The sequence below is a fragment of the Haliotis rufescens genome, unplaced genomic scaffold (assembly GCF_023055435.1).
Source record: "Haliotis rufescens isolate VD_foot unplaced genomic scaffold, xgHalRufe1.0.p SCAF_30, whole genome shotgun sequence".
Classification (NCBI taxonomy): domain Eukaryota; kingdom Metazoa; phylum Mollusca; class Gastropoda; order Lepetellida; family Haliotidae; genus Haliotis; species Haliotis rufescens.
The window spans coordinates 1,843,040-1,861,812 of record NW_025964002.1 but is presented as its reverse complement, the minus strand read 5'-3'; the positions used below and the strand labels follow the sequence as shown (position 1 = coordinate 1,861,812).

Below are 18,773 nucleotides of genomic sequence, written 5' to 3'. Positions count from 1 at the left end.
GTGAGGATGAAAGTTTGTTCTGGTCAGGATATGCAAGGATGGGAGCTGTTGTAAGGGCTTACTTTAGCTTTTCGAATGCCTGTTGGTAATGTTTGGACCATTCGAAAGACACGTCTTTTACCAGAAGGTTGTATAGAGGGGCGGCAATGCCAGAAACGTTTGCTACAAATTTGCGATAATACGAGGCTATACCTAAGAAATGAGGCATGTCATGGACATTTATAGGAGGTATATCTGTGTGACTGAATCTATTTTTGAAGGATTGACATGGATGGGTGACTTGGTGTTTTTTGCAAATTTACATTTGCTTGGTTTTAGAGTGTCTCCTGCTTCTCTGATCTTTTGGGAAACTGCCTTGTTGTGATTCAAACGTTCCAAACACGTTTTTGAAAATACTATGATGTCATCTACAAACATTAGTATATAACGCCAATTCATTTCTTTTAGGGGGCACGGGTGGCCCAGTCGTCTAAGGCGCCGCGATTCGCTGTGCAGAGTTGCGTCCCTTGGGCACGCCAGAAACCTATGATTGTGGGTTCGAATCCCGGTTCGCCCTAATTATGTTTCTAGGTTTGTCAGCACCATACCCATGCTCTTGGGTTTCACTGAAATGGTAAACGTCTGAGACCTGCATCGGGCTTTCCTCCCACATTAAGCTGACATGCTGCGATATAACTGGAATACTGTTAAAAAGCAGCGTTAAACCCAACTCACTCACTCACTCACTCACTCATTTCTTTTAGTGCCCCTGAATACTTTGCTGAAATGCCATAGGAGCATTTTTTAAATCGAAAGGGAGGCGATTCCATTAAAAAACACCATCGGGTGTAATGAAGGCCAACTTGTGTTTTGTATCTGGATGGTGGGGTATTTGCCAAAAGCCACTAGCACAATCAACCACACTAAATAAATACGCATTGCTTTCGCCTACGGCATCAATAATATCTTCAAAACATGATACAGGGGAACACATAGGCTTGGTAACTGAATTGAGGCGTCTATAATCTACGACAAATGGGGGTGAGTTATTACGTTTTTTAACCATGTCAATGAGAGAGTTCAGGAGAACTGGACTTCTAACATTTCTTGCACCTGCCTGGAACATTCCTGCCTAATGGCTGCGCTTTGCCTACAAAAACGGAGCCCAATGCGTCATATGTTTCTATTTTGTGATGATGTATGTGAGTATGTTCTAATTCTGACCAATCTGAGTCAAAAGCTGATCTTTGTGATTGGAGAAATGCATTTTACTGTATATTTGTACTTTCAATATTGTCACTATTTTAAAACGCTTTTGAGAACAAAAGGTCCACGACGTTCAGGGTTATTGTTAAGTGCAAACCACTTCAATTGGTTTCTTTAATAGGTGTAATAGACAGAGCGGGTCTCTGCACTGGGAACATTGGCCACTCGGTTCAGGTGTGATAACTGTTACCTGTACCTCATCAACATGTACCTATTCGACCATCATTCCCTATCAACAATATACATGGCTGCAGTCTTCGTAAACTTCTTCTGTCGTCCACCCTGAACTACACGCCCTTGGACAGTGCGAACAGGGTCTCCTGTGACTAACAGGATGACTGTCAAAACTGATGACATCACCGTTATGATACGATTCCTCAAATGGAGAATACGTATGTAGCATTTTCTTGGGTGGTGGAAACTGGAGGTCTGCCACTCCTAGGCCTGTCTGTCCAGTGTGCCTCTGACGGAACATCAGCCTTGTGACTGTCATTTGCCCACAGCCAAAACTCCTTGTGACGTGGTCATGCCTTGCTCCTTGTTCTCTCCGTTTTACTGTTATTCTTAGCATGCTACTTGTCACTGTTCAACAGTTTGGGTGTGAATGAACTCTACAACATTCCTTTTATATCCATGTCTTTGTAGGCAGGCATGCTGCAAGTGCACCAAACGTTTCACTTCAAACTCCAGTTCCACTGATCAGGGTACTGTAGCACGTGCATTACTTGAATTTCTGTCAGTTTGAAGAAAACGTTACACTGGGTTTTACATCACATGGCATTGTAAAAACTAGTCTTTCATTATAAAATGCTTTATTACACTATTTTCAGTACAGTGCAGTTTTATGTTTTAGGGAACAGTGAGAAACTTTTGACATTCTCTCCTTGTGTTGAATTTGAAATGTGACGTAAAAGAAATCTCAGCTATCTTTTAAGAAGAAGAAAATCTCAGGCCCTAAAAATGAGCATGACTCTACCACAAAAACCCATCCCCGTAAAATTCCAATCGTCCTCCCCTGATGTGTGAAAAGTCACATTTTAAAACTACAGTTTAGAACACAAAAATAGAACTCACAAGCTTCCATTCATATTTATTACAGAGATCCATGGCATCAAATATTTGGACTCATTTTCCGACTTATAACTGTTTATGTAATAATTGAGAAGGGAAAGCTAACTATTGGAATGTTGAAGTCACACAGCCTTGTGGAAAGTGCTTTGTTACTCTTGTATCTTTATGCATAGATCTCAATCTGAGACGGATGAGGCGGTTCACTGCTGTTTTTCTTTATAATTCGGATGGGTAAATCAGTGGAAGGGAATTGGCTATATATTCTTCTTTTCATATATCTGTTCAGTTTCTTCTAAACAATGCTTTCACTCATGTATTCCAATGAAAAAGCAATGATTTACTATACCTAGAAAAGAGCAGGCAAACAGTAGGATCTATAATATATATATATATATAAATATATATATATATAGATAGATAGATAGATAGATAGATAGATATAGATAGATATAGATAAAGATATTGATATTGATATATATATATATATATATGATAGATAGATAGATAGATAGATAGATAGATAGATAGATAGACATGAACAACAATGGGGCAAGGTGTTATGTACTGTCGACAGAGGGTTCTTACAAAATTAGAAATGAATGTGGGGAGTTATAATCGAAACATTTCCAAGTATTTCAACGAAACGTTAATACCTAGAAAAGAGGCAACTGAAAGTAGGATATCTGTTATATAATCTAGGTCAAAGACAGGAACAACGATAGGACGAGCTCTTCTCTAAAAATAGGTTTACAAAATTGAATGTCACCGTTAGAAGTTTTACTGGAAAAAAATCGAAACAGTTGTACATTCCCATTTCGATACATTTTGAAGCAGTGATTGTGTACAGGTATTAGCTTGATGTAGATGTATTGTTTACATAGCTGCTATTTTGTCTTTATTTAGGCAAGGAGGAGCAAAGAAGGAAGACATATTTTACATCAACCAGTAAAACAGATGGTCTGCAGACCTTGAAGATCTGGGGTAGAACAGGTCTTCAGCAACCCATTCTTGCCGTAAAAGACAACTATGCTTGTCGTAAGAAGCGACTAAGGGGATCGGGTGATCAGGCTCACTGACTTAGTTGATGTATGTCATCGTATTCCAATTGCGTGGATCGATGCTCATGATGTCTATCACTGGATTGTCTGGTCCAGACTGGATTATTTACAGACCGCCGTCATATAGCTGAGTGTAGCGTTAAACAACGAACAAACACAATCTGTGCATACCTTTGTACACAGGCAAAAAAAACAACTATGAGGACCTTTGGTGTCAGAAATCATCGATTTCATTCAGAAATTGAAAAATGCCCTTCAGCGTAACAATTGTAAACTGTTTTGGTCGTCATTAAGATCCAAACTACGCTGAGTACCAGTAACGTTACAATAACTGAAATTACATGGCTGAAACATTTCAGTCAGTTATTCAGTGGTTCTAATACAAATGTAACTGAACTTGATTTTGATATTTCAGTGAATGATTTCATTTCGTCAATAAGCGACGATTTCCTCAACAGTACTGATGACATTGAAAGTGATCATAATAAAGACACTTCTCGTTTAGAAATTCAGGACGCTATGTCCAGTATGCACTCTGGTAAGGCTCCGGGTTATTGTGGGTCTATCAGTTAGGGTTTTTGAGTATGCTCCTCTACAGTGTCTAGAAATGTGAGAAACATGTATAATCTTGTGCTGTCATCTTGTATTTATCCCGAACAATGGACATTGGGTGTGATAATACCAATACATTAAAAGCCAACATTTCTGCTGTTTTGTTGAAACATATTCTCGGTCAGATACTGTTTGTATATCATGTATATCACGTGACTAAATAAGTGAAACTGACTTGTGAACTGTTTGAATGGGCCATGCGACCTTAAATACCGAAATATATGTCTGTCTGTCTGTCTGTCTGTCTGTCTGTCTGATTGTGCGGATACGTGGTCGATGTTGATCGTGCTATCAACCATTGGTTTGTCTAATCTAGGCTCTCTGTGACATATGTAAGTGGGTATGATTTTACGTCGCTTTTAGCAAATGAAACTATACCTCTCAGTTGATTTTACTTTTTCTGATTATCAAATGAAAATATCTTAACATATCGATATTATATCCAAAAGAGGAACTATACTGGTGTTAGTCATTACTCAGATTTAAAGAATAATTCGACATGGTTTTATTTTGTAAATTATAATTTGATGTAAAATATTGAAACATTTATTTGCATGATACACAACTGCTGATGAGTATCCTTGACATATTATCTTTGAAGGTGAATAAATGTGCACAAATGCATATTTCAAACATGGTTGGAGTCACGTGGTTGCAAATTCATTTCTTACCTCCAGTCTTCACTCAACCAATATATTTATACTCAAAATTGCCCAGCCACTACAAACCGTTGCAGGAATGAGTGATGGTTTTATAGACGTAACAAAATGTAACAACAGTTCTTTCAGTTTTCAATGACATGAAAACAAGTATACTTTCTGCCCCGAGTTGAGTTCGAATACTCATTACAGCGTAAAACACCAACAAAACAAAAAGCACAAAAACATACAAACAAATACCTTGCGTATAAGTGAGGAAAACACATTCCACGGACGAATATCAAATAGCAGCTTGTTCTCTGTGCACCAAATGCTATAAATCCTCCACATATAAACCCAAAGACACAGTTACAGTAATGGGTGAACACGTTTAATATATTATCAACGATTATTCAGCGCATCCATCTCCATTTCATCGTAATAAATATCAGAATGGAACGGAACATTAGAAATTTCTGCTCAAAACAGAGTCCGTGGCACGATTTAGACTATATAATAAATATATGTTAATCACTATTAAAAAAAAGGTGATGATACAAGGTATTGACGAAACGATAAGCGTACCCTGCCCAACCGGTGGTACCCGTCAACACACACATGTAAAAGCAAGTCAACTGTTCACATGAAAAAAAAACCATGGGAACATATAGCACAAGTAAAAATAGGGAATTGCATCGGACATCAATTTTGTTGCTGATACGCCAAATTTAGAAATACCCTTCACATGTCCACCATAAAACCTTGTGATAGTCTTTTTCTAAGGCGCTAATTTTGGTTACTCTGATCAAACGACGTTTGAATAAGAGTCGCTGAAGAAAACAGTGTTATATGTCCTGTTTGTGCTGTGTATCAGATCATACATGAATTGTTTCTTTATTGCCTTTTTGTTGTCATAAAGATAAATTACCCAACACATATTTTTATATATTGTTTACAGTTGTGGGATTATACAGATATAAATATAGATAAAGATATAATCTGTAAAAATATTGAGAAGTGACCACATTATCACGTTGCATTAAATATACTTTATTCCATGATCAGATCAACTGTGGACGTGCAGAACGTGTGTAAGGGTGAGTGGGTATGGTTAACGACACTTTGAGCACTACTTCAGATCAACTGTGGATGTGCAGACCTTTTATAACCTGGAATCCCCACGACCAGCATGTGTTGCTGGGGACCTATTCTAACCTGGAATCCCCACGACCAGCATGTGTTGCTGGGGACCTATTCTAACCTGGAATCTCCACGACCAGCATGTGTTGCTGGGGACCTATTCTAACCTGGAATCCCCACGACCAGCATGTGTTGCTGGGGACCTATTCTAACCTGGAATCCCCACGACCAGCATGTGTTGCTGGGGATCTATTCTAACCTGGAATCCCCACGACCAGCATGTGTTGCTGGGGATCTATTCTAACCTGGAATCCCCACGACCAGCATGTGTTGCTGGGGACCTATTCTAACCTGGAATCCCCACGACCAGCATGTGTTGCTGGGGATCTATTCTAACCTGGAATCCCCACGACCAGCATGTGTTGCTGGGGACCTAATCTAACCTGGAATCCCCACGACCAGCATGTGTTGCTGGGGACCTAATCTAACCTGGAATCCCCTCGACCAGCATGTGTTGCTGGGGACGTGTAACCTGGAATCCCCACGACCAGCATGTGTTGCTGGGGACCTATTCTAACCTGGAATCCACACGGGGTTTCAATGTTGTAATTAATTGTAATGCATGAGGTCCGATGACTACTGTGTGTGAGTGGGGTGTCTGTGTTAAACTGCCGCACGGTACCTCAGTGGCCCAGCACAATGTGCATGTACGTTGCTATGTAAGTGCAAAAATCTTGAACGCGACGTAAACGCTTATTTCATTTGACCACCATCAGTTGAAATGACACTGTGTATGAACCCCGCACAGGGTTGTGTTGCCAGACAGACATTCCACAATCAGGCAGCGACAGTGTTATCTATATAGTTGCCTAATGTTCATTATCTATCTAGTATCGTGACATTGTCACCAAACAGAAACCTGTGGGCGTACATATATACATCATTCATATGTCAATAATGTAGCGACATTATTCTTATATCATGTAAACATATTCATGGTACAGTACAACCGTATTAGTGTGACATTCAGTACAACCGTATTAGTGTGACCATCAGTACCACCGTATTAGTGTGACATTCGGTACAACAGTATTAGTGTGACATTCAGCACCACCGTATTAGTGTGACATTCAGTACCACCGTATTAGTGTGACATTCAGCACCACCGTATTAGTGTGACATTCAGTACAACGGTATAAGTGTGACATTCAGCACCACGGTATTAGTGTGACATTCAGCACCACGGTATTAGTGTGACATTCAGCACCACGGTATTAGTGTGACATTCAGCACCACAGTATTAGTGTGACATTCATCACCACGGTATAAGTGTGACATTCAGCACCACGGTATTAGTGTGACATTCAGCACCACGGTATAAGTGTGACATTTAGCACCACGGTATTAGTGTGACATTCAGCACCACGGTATTAGTGGGACATTCAGCACCACGGTATTAGTGTGACATTCAGCACCACGGTATTAGTCGGACATTCAGCACCACGGTATTAGTGGGACATTCAGCACCACCGTATTAGTGGGACATTCACAACAACCGTATTAGTCGGACATTCAGCACCACGGTTTTAGTGTGACATTCAGCACCACGGTATTAGTGGGACATTCAGCACCACCGTATTAGTGTGCGTTCAGTACCACGGTATTAGTATGACATTCAGCACCACGGTATTAGTCGGACATTCAGCACCACGGTATTAGTGTGACATTCAGCACCACGGTATTAGTGGGACATTCAGCACCACCGTATTAGTGGGACATTCAGCACCACGGTTTTAGTGTGACATTCAGCACCACGGTATTAGTGGGACATTCAGCACCACCGTATTAGTGTGCGTTCAGTACCACGGTATTAGTGTGACATTCAGCACCACGGTATTAGTGTGACATTCAGCACCACGGTATTAGTGGGACATTCAGCACCACCGTATTAGTGTGCGTTCAGTACCACGGTATGAGTGTGACATTCAGCACCACGGTATTAGTGTGACATTCAGCACCACAGCACAACCATATCGGTGTGACATTCAGCACCACGTTGAATTTTGTTTGTGCACACATTATTTTTCAATATAATCTCCTTTGACTTCAACACATGCTCCAGTTTAGTTACCCCTGCCTTATAGAAGCCTACGTCGTGGTTTGTCCGCAGGATAATATGGTTATATAATCGTGTCCCTTCTTTCAAAATCGCTTACACAGAACGTGTTCAAGGCCTCGATGTATCAGCATGTCGTCAAGAACAACACCCGGGTAGCTGTAAACATGGATATCTGTGCATGGATGATTTATGTATAGATGACACGAGGCCATGTGCAGGACGGAGCATGTGATTTGGGATGTATGCATGATCAAATATGGACATTGTGGGCGTGGTTTGTGCTTCTGTTGACGGTATATAAGGGCCCGTACAGCACAACATTCTTCCTAACATGAAGTACAAAAGACCGAATATACACAATGTGTAAGTATAAACGTCTGTTTGTTTTAGGGATATTCATGTTATATATGTTGTAGCAATTAAGTTGTTAAGGTGGGGCGGTGGGGTAGCCTATTGGTCAAAGCGCTCGCTCGTCACGTCCAGGACACGTGTTCGATTCCCAACATGGGTACAATGTGTGAAGCCCACTTCTGGTGTCCCACACCGTGATTTTGCTGGAATATTGCTCAAACCAATACTCGCTCACTCACTAAGTATAGCGCCACATATTGTCATGTGATATTGTAACAATAATGCATACAGGAAATATTAAGTGTTAAAGCAAGAGGATAACCAGTCTAGAATATCCACCGACACAGATTAAACTTTGGCATGGAGGTCAAAATAGCGGTGAACATTATATGAATGGACCACTGAAAACCATTGACGACACATGTGTTTGGGAAATGTGTGAGCATTCCTGGTCTACAGGCAGCACCGCCACTCACACAATGTGCATAAAAGAGTTACTAATTAATGCCTGGCGCCTCACAGCAGTATGATATAACTCATGAAGATCCAACGAACATCATCTACACTTTGCCTATTTATAGCGCCACATGATGTCACGTGTGCTTACCACTTATTCCACGCGCGTCTATTGTATCATGACATGTACTCAAAGTCCGTCAGATAGCGGGATCATGGGGGTGTCACGGACTGCATTTATCGATTTATATTTGAAGATTATTATATTTTAAACTATACTACTCAAAAGAAGTTCAGGAACATCCAATTCTTGCAAATGGTTACAGCTAATATCTCATTGCATGGCAGATTAACTCGATAGTCACATGTAAGAATTGTATGTTCCTTAACTTCGTTTGAGTAGTATTTTTGCAGTCGATCTGAACCTAAATAATAAATTTACTGATGCTATTCCAAACATTCAAGTCACCTCTCCATTTAGTCGACTCTTACGACCTGCATTTGCATCTGGCGTCCTAATAACCCGAAATCCCGGCGGGGGAACCAGTTATTAATATTAGTGTTTTTTTCGCATTCAGCCAACAATTATGGGACGCAACAACGGGGTCACAAGAGACCATTAATGCTCCTAGTGTTGCTAACACTAGGGGCATTCTCAGATGGAACAGAAGTTATAGTAATGAAGATAGAACACATAGTCAGTTGGCCTGCCTCCTGGAAACACTCATCTTGGCGAGTCATGAGAGAGAGGGAAAGGGAGTTCATCACAGGTCTGAAATTAAAGAAAAGCTTTCATTTGATCCGTTCCTTACCACGAGCGGAAAATGCGAGTTATATTTGGCACGAACGTTTCCAGGAACCATAGTGTTAGGATTAGTTTGTATGCATAGAAATTATGGAAGGAAGCTATGTATAATTCATGAGGTACAGATACGTGGGTTGTCACCACACAGTTACAACGTGAAATGGATTACTAAGAACATCCAGAGCTGTTTAAATAGTCAGATGTGTAAATTGATTCCAAAGAATGGTACGCAGTGTAAAATGAGAAATATTTACCATCATAAAATAAGACAAAAACTTAACTGTTTAAAAAACAGGTTATCAAATAATAAGATTACCACTTACAAACGCCACTTTACACAAATGTGTATAACTATACCTATCACATTACAGAAAAGGGCTTTAGTGGACGAGGTGAAAGCAAATGTGGAGAACACGTTTCCATTATCTTTAAAATACAAAGATCAAAATACAAATTCAATATTGGACCCTATGAAGGACTGCAAGAATCCTAAACGTACACGTTACAAAGAACCTAACAAGATTCGTAATAACAATGTTATAATAGTATGTGAAGAAAATGACCTGGATTCGGATGAGATTGCTAGTTTAAAATTGAACCTTAAGAGAATGAATGCCTTTGCAGTTTTGGATATTCACGAAGGTATCGTCGATGGAAAGTCTGAAGTAGCTGACTTCGTGGACTTTCTAACTAAATCCTATAAACCAGTCACTGTAATAGTTTACCTAACATCGGCAATGTCTACACATGTAATGTGGCATATTAACACAGTGATTTCATCCTGCCTGTATGGTCAAATTCCGATAACGTTACTAACATATGCCCAACCTCGCCTTGGTCGACTAAATATACCAAACTGTTTATTGCCTTTTCCCATATTGACAAAACAAATGCAAATAGACAATGACAAGCTCACATTACTTCCAGAAAATAAGCACATCCTTGTACATCCTCGGAATGCAATGCATAATGTTAATTATGAAAAATTCGATAAAGTGGGCAAAATTCAAGAAAGATACAACACATGTTGTTCATCGACATTCATATACAGTCTTCAGGCAGACAAAATACCCTGCAGGAAGAGAGACATGAGAGCGTTTATCTCACAAATACACTTGAGACACAATTTAGCAAACAAGCAAATCCATTTTATCACAGATTTTGACGATGATATTTTTGACGTTACAAGAGGTTTATTGAAAACATTTCCTGACATAGATACAACCATTAACGACGATGGCATCCCAGCAGGGAAGTTACTATATATAGAATATGCAGCAGAACTATCCAAAGATAAACTATTCATCATAGCGTTGTCTGGAGCCCCGTTGAACCAAGATTTGATATATGCATGTGATCTACTATTTGGGATAAATGGAAGGAATTATCAGGATTACTTACAAGAAAACCCTGACCTGAATTCTGAGTGGGTACTACCACCCCCGGAATCTGTCAGGTAACATTAGCGATATGCAAGCTTTCGGCACGTTTGTTATGGTACGTTATAGTATCGGAATATGGAAAAAATAATGAAGGAGACGGAGTATGTAAGAAATAATGATGGAGAAGGAGTATATAAGAAATAATGATGGAGAAGGAGTATATGGGAAATAATGATGGAGATGGAGTATATAAGAAATAATGATGGAGAAGGAGTATATAGGAAATAAAGATGGAGAAGGAGTATATAGGAAATAATGATGGAGAAGGAGTATATAGGAAATAATGATGGAGATGGAGTATGTAGGAAATAATGATGGAGATGGAGTATGTAGGAAATAATGATGGAGACGGAGTATGTAGGAAATAATGATGGAGAAGGAGTATATGGGAAATAATGATGGAGATGGAGTATGTAGGAAATAATGATGGAGATGGAGTATGTAGGAAATAATGATGGAGAAGGAGTATATAGGAAATAATGATGGAGATGGAGTATGTAGGAAATAATGATGGAGATGGAGTATGTAGGAAATAATGATGGAGAAGGAGTATATGGGAAATAATGATGGAGAAGGAGTATATGGGAAATAATGATGGAGAAGGAGTATATAGGAAATAATGATGGAGATGGAGTATGTAGGAAATAATGATGGAGAAGGAGTATATAGGAAATAATGATGGAGAAGGAGTATATGGGAAATAATGATGGAGAAGGAGTATATAGGAAATAATGATGGAGATGGAGTATGTAGGAAATAATGATGGAGAAGGAGTATATAGGAAATAATGATGGAGATGGAGTATGTAGGAAATAATGATGGAGAAGGAGTATATGGGAAATAATGATGGAGAAGGAGTATATAGGAAATAATGATGGAGATGGAGTATGTAGGAAATAATGATGGAGAAGGAGTATATAGGAAATAATGATGGAGATGGAGTATGTAGGAAATAATGATGGAGATGGAGTATGTAGGAAATAATGATGGAGATTGAGTATATAAGAAATAATGATGGAGAAGGAGTATGTAGGAAATAATGATGGAGATGGAGTATGTAGGAAATAATGATGGAGAAGGAGTATATGGGAAATAATGATGGAGAAGGAGTATATGGGAAATAATGATGGAGATGGAGTATGTAGGAAATAATGATGGAGAAGGAGTATGTAGGAAATAATGATGGAGATGGAGTATGTAGGAAATAATGATGGAGATTGAGTATATAAGAAATAATGAAGGAGACGGAGTATGTAAGAAATAATGATGGAGACGTGTTTCGTATAACCTGTATAAATCTTTCGAAGTGGTATTTGGCTCATAAAAACTTTGCTTATGAGCTAAAGCCACACTATATATAACTATTGATTTACCAGTTTTACTGATTATGAATTTTACCGATAGGCTACCGATTAAGTTTAAAACCTACCTGTTAACGTAAGAGGACATTTTTAGCAAATATAAATAAATGGTATCTCTACCGTTCAACCAACTCATGAGTAATGTATGGTTGTCACCATGTTTACATTTTCTTAAAACAAATTCATAGATAGGACAGATCTAAACTTTATAAATATCTCATGTCCTCGGTCATGTATCAAACTGAAAATATTATAGCTGCATATGAAATTGGATATACAGTTAATGTGCTCTCATATATAATTGAAACAAAGCAAATTTATCAATCCTCAAAATACAAAAAGTATAAAATGAGAAGAAAAAACAACACAAAAAAAAGCGCAAAAGGAACTATAAAAAGACAATAAAAAAGGAAAACTATGAAACAAAAACAAAACAAAAAAATCGGAAGATGTGAAAATGAGCCAACAAACAAAGGAACCAAGTGGTGCCTTGCTATGAATGTTTTAAGTGGAAATTGTGAAATCGATGTATATTTTATTTTCAGTGATTTTTTAAAGTCGTTATATTATGCAAAGAAGATTTAATTTATCGCGACATCTTTTAACATCAATTTGTGGTGTATCTGTTATCGTAAACCACCTCCAAACGATTTATCCAAAAATAATAATTTTTTTAATCGTTTTGAGAATGTCATGTTCAAGTCTACATGATAAATGAGTAAAACAATCTCGTTAATACATATGAACTGTAAATACAATAATAAGTATATAGTTATACATATTTTTAAAAAAGACCAAACAATTCAAACCTGACTCATAAAACAAAAACTATGAAACAAAAAATATACATATAAATTTGTAATGCTCGAAATTTAGAAAAAGAAGAGCAAAGTGTAATATATTTGGTGAACACATATTTAAGGAAAATACTCCGATACTTCTATCGGACTTTTGTCAAATTAGAAGCGATAATGCCGTGTATCCCTTGCAGTTTAATATGTCTTGTTAAGGGACGACCATTTGATATTTTGGGAGTAGGGGCGGAGCTGGGTTTTTTTTATCGACATTATATATTTTTTCAGCTACATCTACAAAACTAAAAAACAAGTATTTAAAACTATGAGCCTGATTTTTCAAAAGGAAAACACCTTGCAACAATGTAATATTTGTGGCAGGTACTTTCTTTCTTTTCAACAATTTGAAGCATTTATTAAATAAATATTTTTCTCAAGAATTTTCGGGAACAATTCAATTTTATCAGCTCCACCCCCACGTAGATTTGTAATCCCACATTAAGATGAGATCAACTCTTCTAGATATCACAGTGTTTCATCACAGGGTGCGAGTACCAAGTGCTGTGTCCACCCATGAACATGGAAACATTGTGTAGCAATGTTAAACTATGACATCGGTATGTGACGCGTTGTCTATGACATGTCATACTCCAAGTGTAGCAGGACATGCCATACAGTTGGCATCCATGTTTGATGTTTTGTTTATTCCATAGCGTGTCGAAATGATGTCATGACATTGTTAACAAATGACATAAAAATACAGTGTTTGTCCATGACATCGATATATGGTGTTTGTCCATTCTATAACATGTCAACATGTATGACAACATTGTTAACAAATGACATCGATATATGGTGTTTGTCCATTCTATAATATGTCAACATGTATGACAACATTGTTAACAAATGACATCGATATATGGTGTTTGTCCATTCTATAACACGTCAAAATGTATGACAACATTGTTAACAAATGACATCGATATATGATGTTTGTCCATTCTATAACATGTCAAAGAGTATGACAACATTGTTAACAAATGACATCGATATATGATGTTTGTCCATTCTATAACATGTCAACATGTATGACAACATTGTTAACAAATGACATCGATATATGGTGTTTGTCCATTCTATAACATGTCAAAGAGTATGACAACATTGTTAACAAATGACATCGATATATGATGTTTGTCCATTCTATAACATGTCAACATGTATGACAACATTGTTAACAAATGACATCGATATATGGTGTTTGTCCATTCTATAACATGTCAACATGTATGACAACATTGTTAACAAATGACATCGATATATGGTGTTTGTCCATTCTATAACACGTCAACATGTATGACAACATTGTTAACAAATGACATCGATATATGATGTTTGTCCATTCTATAACATGTCAACATGTATGACAACATTGTTAACACATGACATCGATATATGGTGTTTGTCCATTCTATAACATGTCAAAGAGTATGACAACATTGTTAACAAATGACATCGATATATGATGTTTGTCCATTCTATAACATGTCAACATGTATGACAACATTGTTAACAAATGACATCGATATATGGTGTTTGTCCATTCTATAACATGTCAACATGTATGACAACATTGTTAACAAATGACATCGATATATGATGTTTGTCCATTCTATAACATGTCAACATGTATGACAACATTGTTAACACATGACATCGATATATGGTGTTTGTCCATTCTATAACATGTCAAAGAGTATGACAACATTGTTAACAAATGACATCGATATATGATGTTTGTCCATTCTATAACATGTCAACATGTATGACAACATTGTTAACAAATGACATCGATATATGGTGTTTGTCCATTCTATAACATGTCAAAGAGTATGACAACATTGTTAACAAATGACATCGATATATGGTGTTTGTCCATTCTATAACATGTCAACATGTATGACAACATTGTTAACAAATGAAATCGATATATGGTGTTTGTCCATTCTATAACATGTCAACATGTATGACAACATTGTTAACAAATGACATCGATATATGGTGTTTGTCCATTCTATAACATGTCAACATGTATGACAACATTGTTAACAAATGACATCGATATATGGTGTTTGTCCATTCTATAAAATGTCAACATGTATGACAACATTGTTAACAAATGACATCGATATATGGTGTTTGTCCATTCTATAACATGTCAACATGTATGACAACATTGTTAACAAATGACATCGATATATGGTGTTTGTCCATTCTATAACATGTCAACATGTATGACAACATTGTTAACAAATGACATCGATATATGGTGTTCGTCCTTTCTATAACATGTCAACATGTATGACAACATTGTTAACAAATGACATCGATATATGGTGTTTGTCCATTCTATAACATGTCAACATGTATGACAACATTGTTAACAAATGACATCGATATATGATGTTTGTCCATTCTATAACATGTCAACATGTATGACAACATTGTTAACACATGACATCGATATATGGTGTTTGTCCATTCTATAACATGTCAAAGAGTATGACAACATTGTTAACAAATGACATCGATATATGATGTTTGTCCATTCTATAACATGTCAACATGTATGACAACATTGTTAACAAATGACATCGATATATGGTGTTTGTCCATTCTATAACATGTCAAAGAGTATGACAACATTGTTAACAAATGACATCGATATATGGTGTTTGTCCATTCTATAACATGTCAACATGTATGACAACATTGTTAACAAATGACATCGATATATGGTGTTTGTCCATTCTATAACATGTCAACATGTATGACAACATTGTTAACAAATGACATCGATATATGGTGTTTGTCCATTCTATAACATGTCAACATGTATGACAACATTGTTAACAAATGACATCGATATATGGTGTTTGTCCATTCTATAAAATGTCAAAGAGTATGACAACATTGTTAACAAATGACATCGATATATGGTGTTTGTCCATTCTATAACATGTCAACATGTATGACAACATTGTTAACAAATGAAATCGATATATGGTGTTTGTCCATTCTATAACATGTCAACATGTATGACAACATTGTTAACAAATGACATCGATATATGGTGTTTGTCCATTCTATAACATGTCAACATGTATGACAACATTGTTAACAAATGAAATCGATATATGGTGTTTGTCCATTCTATAACATGTCAACATGTATGACAACATTGTTAACAAATGAAATCGATATATGGTGTTTGTCCATTCTATAACATGTCAACATGTATGACAACATTGTTAACAAATGACATCGATATATGGTGTTTGTCCATTCTATAACATGTCAACATGTATGACAACATTGTTAACAAATGACATCGATATATGGTGTTTGTCCATTCTATAACATGTCAAAGAGTATGACAACATTGTTAACAAATGACATCGATATATGGTGTTTGTCCATTCTATAACATGTCAACATGTATGACAACATTGTTAACAAATGAAATCGATATATGGTGTTTGTCCATTCTATAACATGTCAACATGTATGACAACATTGTTAACAAATGACATCGATATATGGTGTTTGTCCATTCTATAACATGTCAACATGTATGACAACATTGTTAACAAATGACATCGATATATGGTGTTTGTCCATTCTATAAAATGTCAACATGTATGACAACATTGTTAACAAATGACATCGATATATGGTGTTTGTCCATTCTATAACATGTCAACATGTATGACAACATTGTTAACAAATGACATCGATATATGGTGTTTGTCCATTCTATAACATGTCAACATGTATGACAACATTGTTAACAAATGACATCGATATATGGTGTTCGTCCTTTCTATAACATGTCAACATGTATGACAACATTGTTAACAAATGACATCGATATATGGTGTTTGTCCATTCTATAACATGTCAACATGTATGACAACATTGTTAACAAATGACATCGATATATGGTGTTTGTCCATTCTATAACATGTCAAAGAGTATGACAACATTGTTAACAAATGACATCGATATATGATGTTTGTCCATTCTATAACATGTCAAAGAGTATGACAACATTGTTAACAAATGACATCGATATATGTATGTTAGGTCCATGTTTACAGGATGGTACATGTGCCTGGAAGAGAAACCGATAATACAAAACCTTCAAACAGAAATTCTGTGTTTATTGTATCTGCACGTGTGTAGGGGTTAATCAGGGTGTGTGCATATGTTCATTTTAGTCAGGGTGTGTATTTGTGTCTGGGTTTTAGTCAGGGTGCGTATCTGTGTCCGGGTAGGTCAGGGTGTGTATCTGTGTCCGGGTTAGTCAGGGTGTGTATCTCTGTCCGGGTTAGTCAGGGTGTGTATATGTGTCCGGGTTAGTCAGGGTGTGTATCTGTGTCCGGGTAAGTCAGAGTGTGTAGATGTGTCCGGGTTAGTCAGGGTGTGTATCTGTGTCCGGGTTAGTCAGGGTGTGTATCTGTGTCCGTGTTAGTCAGGGTGTGTATATGTGTCCGTGTTAGTCAGGGTGTGTATATGTGTCCGTGTTAGTCAGGGTGTGTATCTGTGTCCGGGTTAGTCAGGGTGTGTATCTGTGTCCGGGTAGGTCAGGGTGTGTATATGTGTCCGGGTTAGTCAGGGTGTGTATCTGTGTCCGGGTTAGTCAGGGTGTGTATATGTGTCCGGGTTAGTCAGGGTGTGTATCTGTGTCCGGGTTAGTCAGGGTGTGTATCTGTGTCCGGGTTAGTCAGGATGTGTATATGTGTCCGGGTTAGTCAGGGTGTGTATATGTGTCCGGGTTAGTCAGGGTGTGTATCTGTGTCCGTGTTAGTCAGGGTGTGTATATGTGTCCGGGTTAGTCAGGGTGTGTATATGTGTCCGTGTTAGTCAGGGTGTGTATCTGTGTCCGGGTAGGTCTGGGTGTGTATCTGTGTCCGGGTTAGTCAGGGTGTGTATCTGTGTCCGTGTTAGTCAGGGTGTGTATATGTGTCCGTGTTAGTCAGGGTGTGTATATGTGTCCGTGTTAGTCAGGGTGTGTATCTGTGTCCGGGTTAGTCAGGGTGTGTATCTGTGTCCGGGTAGGTCAGGGTGTGTATATGTGTCCGGGTTAGTCAGGTTGTGTATCTGTGTCCGGGTTAGTCAGGGTGTGTATATGTGTCCGGGTTAGTCAGGGTGTGTATCTGTGTCCGGGTTAGTCAGGGTGTGTATCTGTGTCCGGGTTAGTCAGGATGTGTATATGTGTCCGGGTTAGTCAGGGTGTGTATATGTGTCCGGGTTAGTCAGGGTGTGTATCTGTGTCCGTGTTAGTCAGGGTGTGTATATGTGTCCGGGTTAGTCAGGGTGTGTATATGTGTCCGGGTTAGTCAGGGTGTGTATATGTGTCCGTGTTAGTCAGGGTGTGTATCTGTGTCCGTGTTAGTCAGGGTGTGTATCTGTGTCCGGGTTAGTCAGGGTGTGTATCTGTGTCCGTGTTAGTCAGGTTGTGTATCTGTGTCCGGGTAGGTCAGGGTGTGTATCCGTGTCCGAGTAGGTCAGGGTGTGTATCTGTGTCCGGGTAGGTCAGGGTGTGTATCTGTGTCCGGGTAAGTCAGGGTGTGTATCTGTGTCCGTGTTAGTCAGGGTGTGTATCTGTGTCCGGGTTA

At 38.0% G+C, this 18,773-nt stretch overlaps 1 protein-coding gene across 1 annotated transcript; it reads left to right on the top strand.

Moving 5' to 3' along the window:
• The first annotated feature begins 8,098 nt into the window (after positions 1 to 8,098).
• LOC124152233 lies at positions 8,099 to 17,306 on the top strand. Its single transcript, XM_046525093.2, has 2 exons — positions 8,099 to 8,246; positions 9,269 to 17,306. Exons 1-2 carry the CDS (start codon positions 8,215 to 8,217, stop codon positions 10,953 to 10,955), a joined length of 1,719 nt encoding a protein of 572 aa, XP_046381049.2. The 5' UTR covers positions 8,099 to 8,214; the 3' UTR covers positions 10,956 to 17,306.
• Positions 17,307 to 18,773: the final 1,467 nt, after the last annotated feature.

Coding starts and splice junctions, on each gene's coding strand:
- LOC124152233 (XM_046525093.2), top strand. CDS start 8,215: ATGAAGTACAAAAGACCGAATATACACAATGT. Junction 8,247..9,268: donor AGACCGAATATACACAATGT/GTAAGTATAAAC, acceptor TTTCGCATTCAG/CCAACAATTATGGGACGCAA.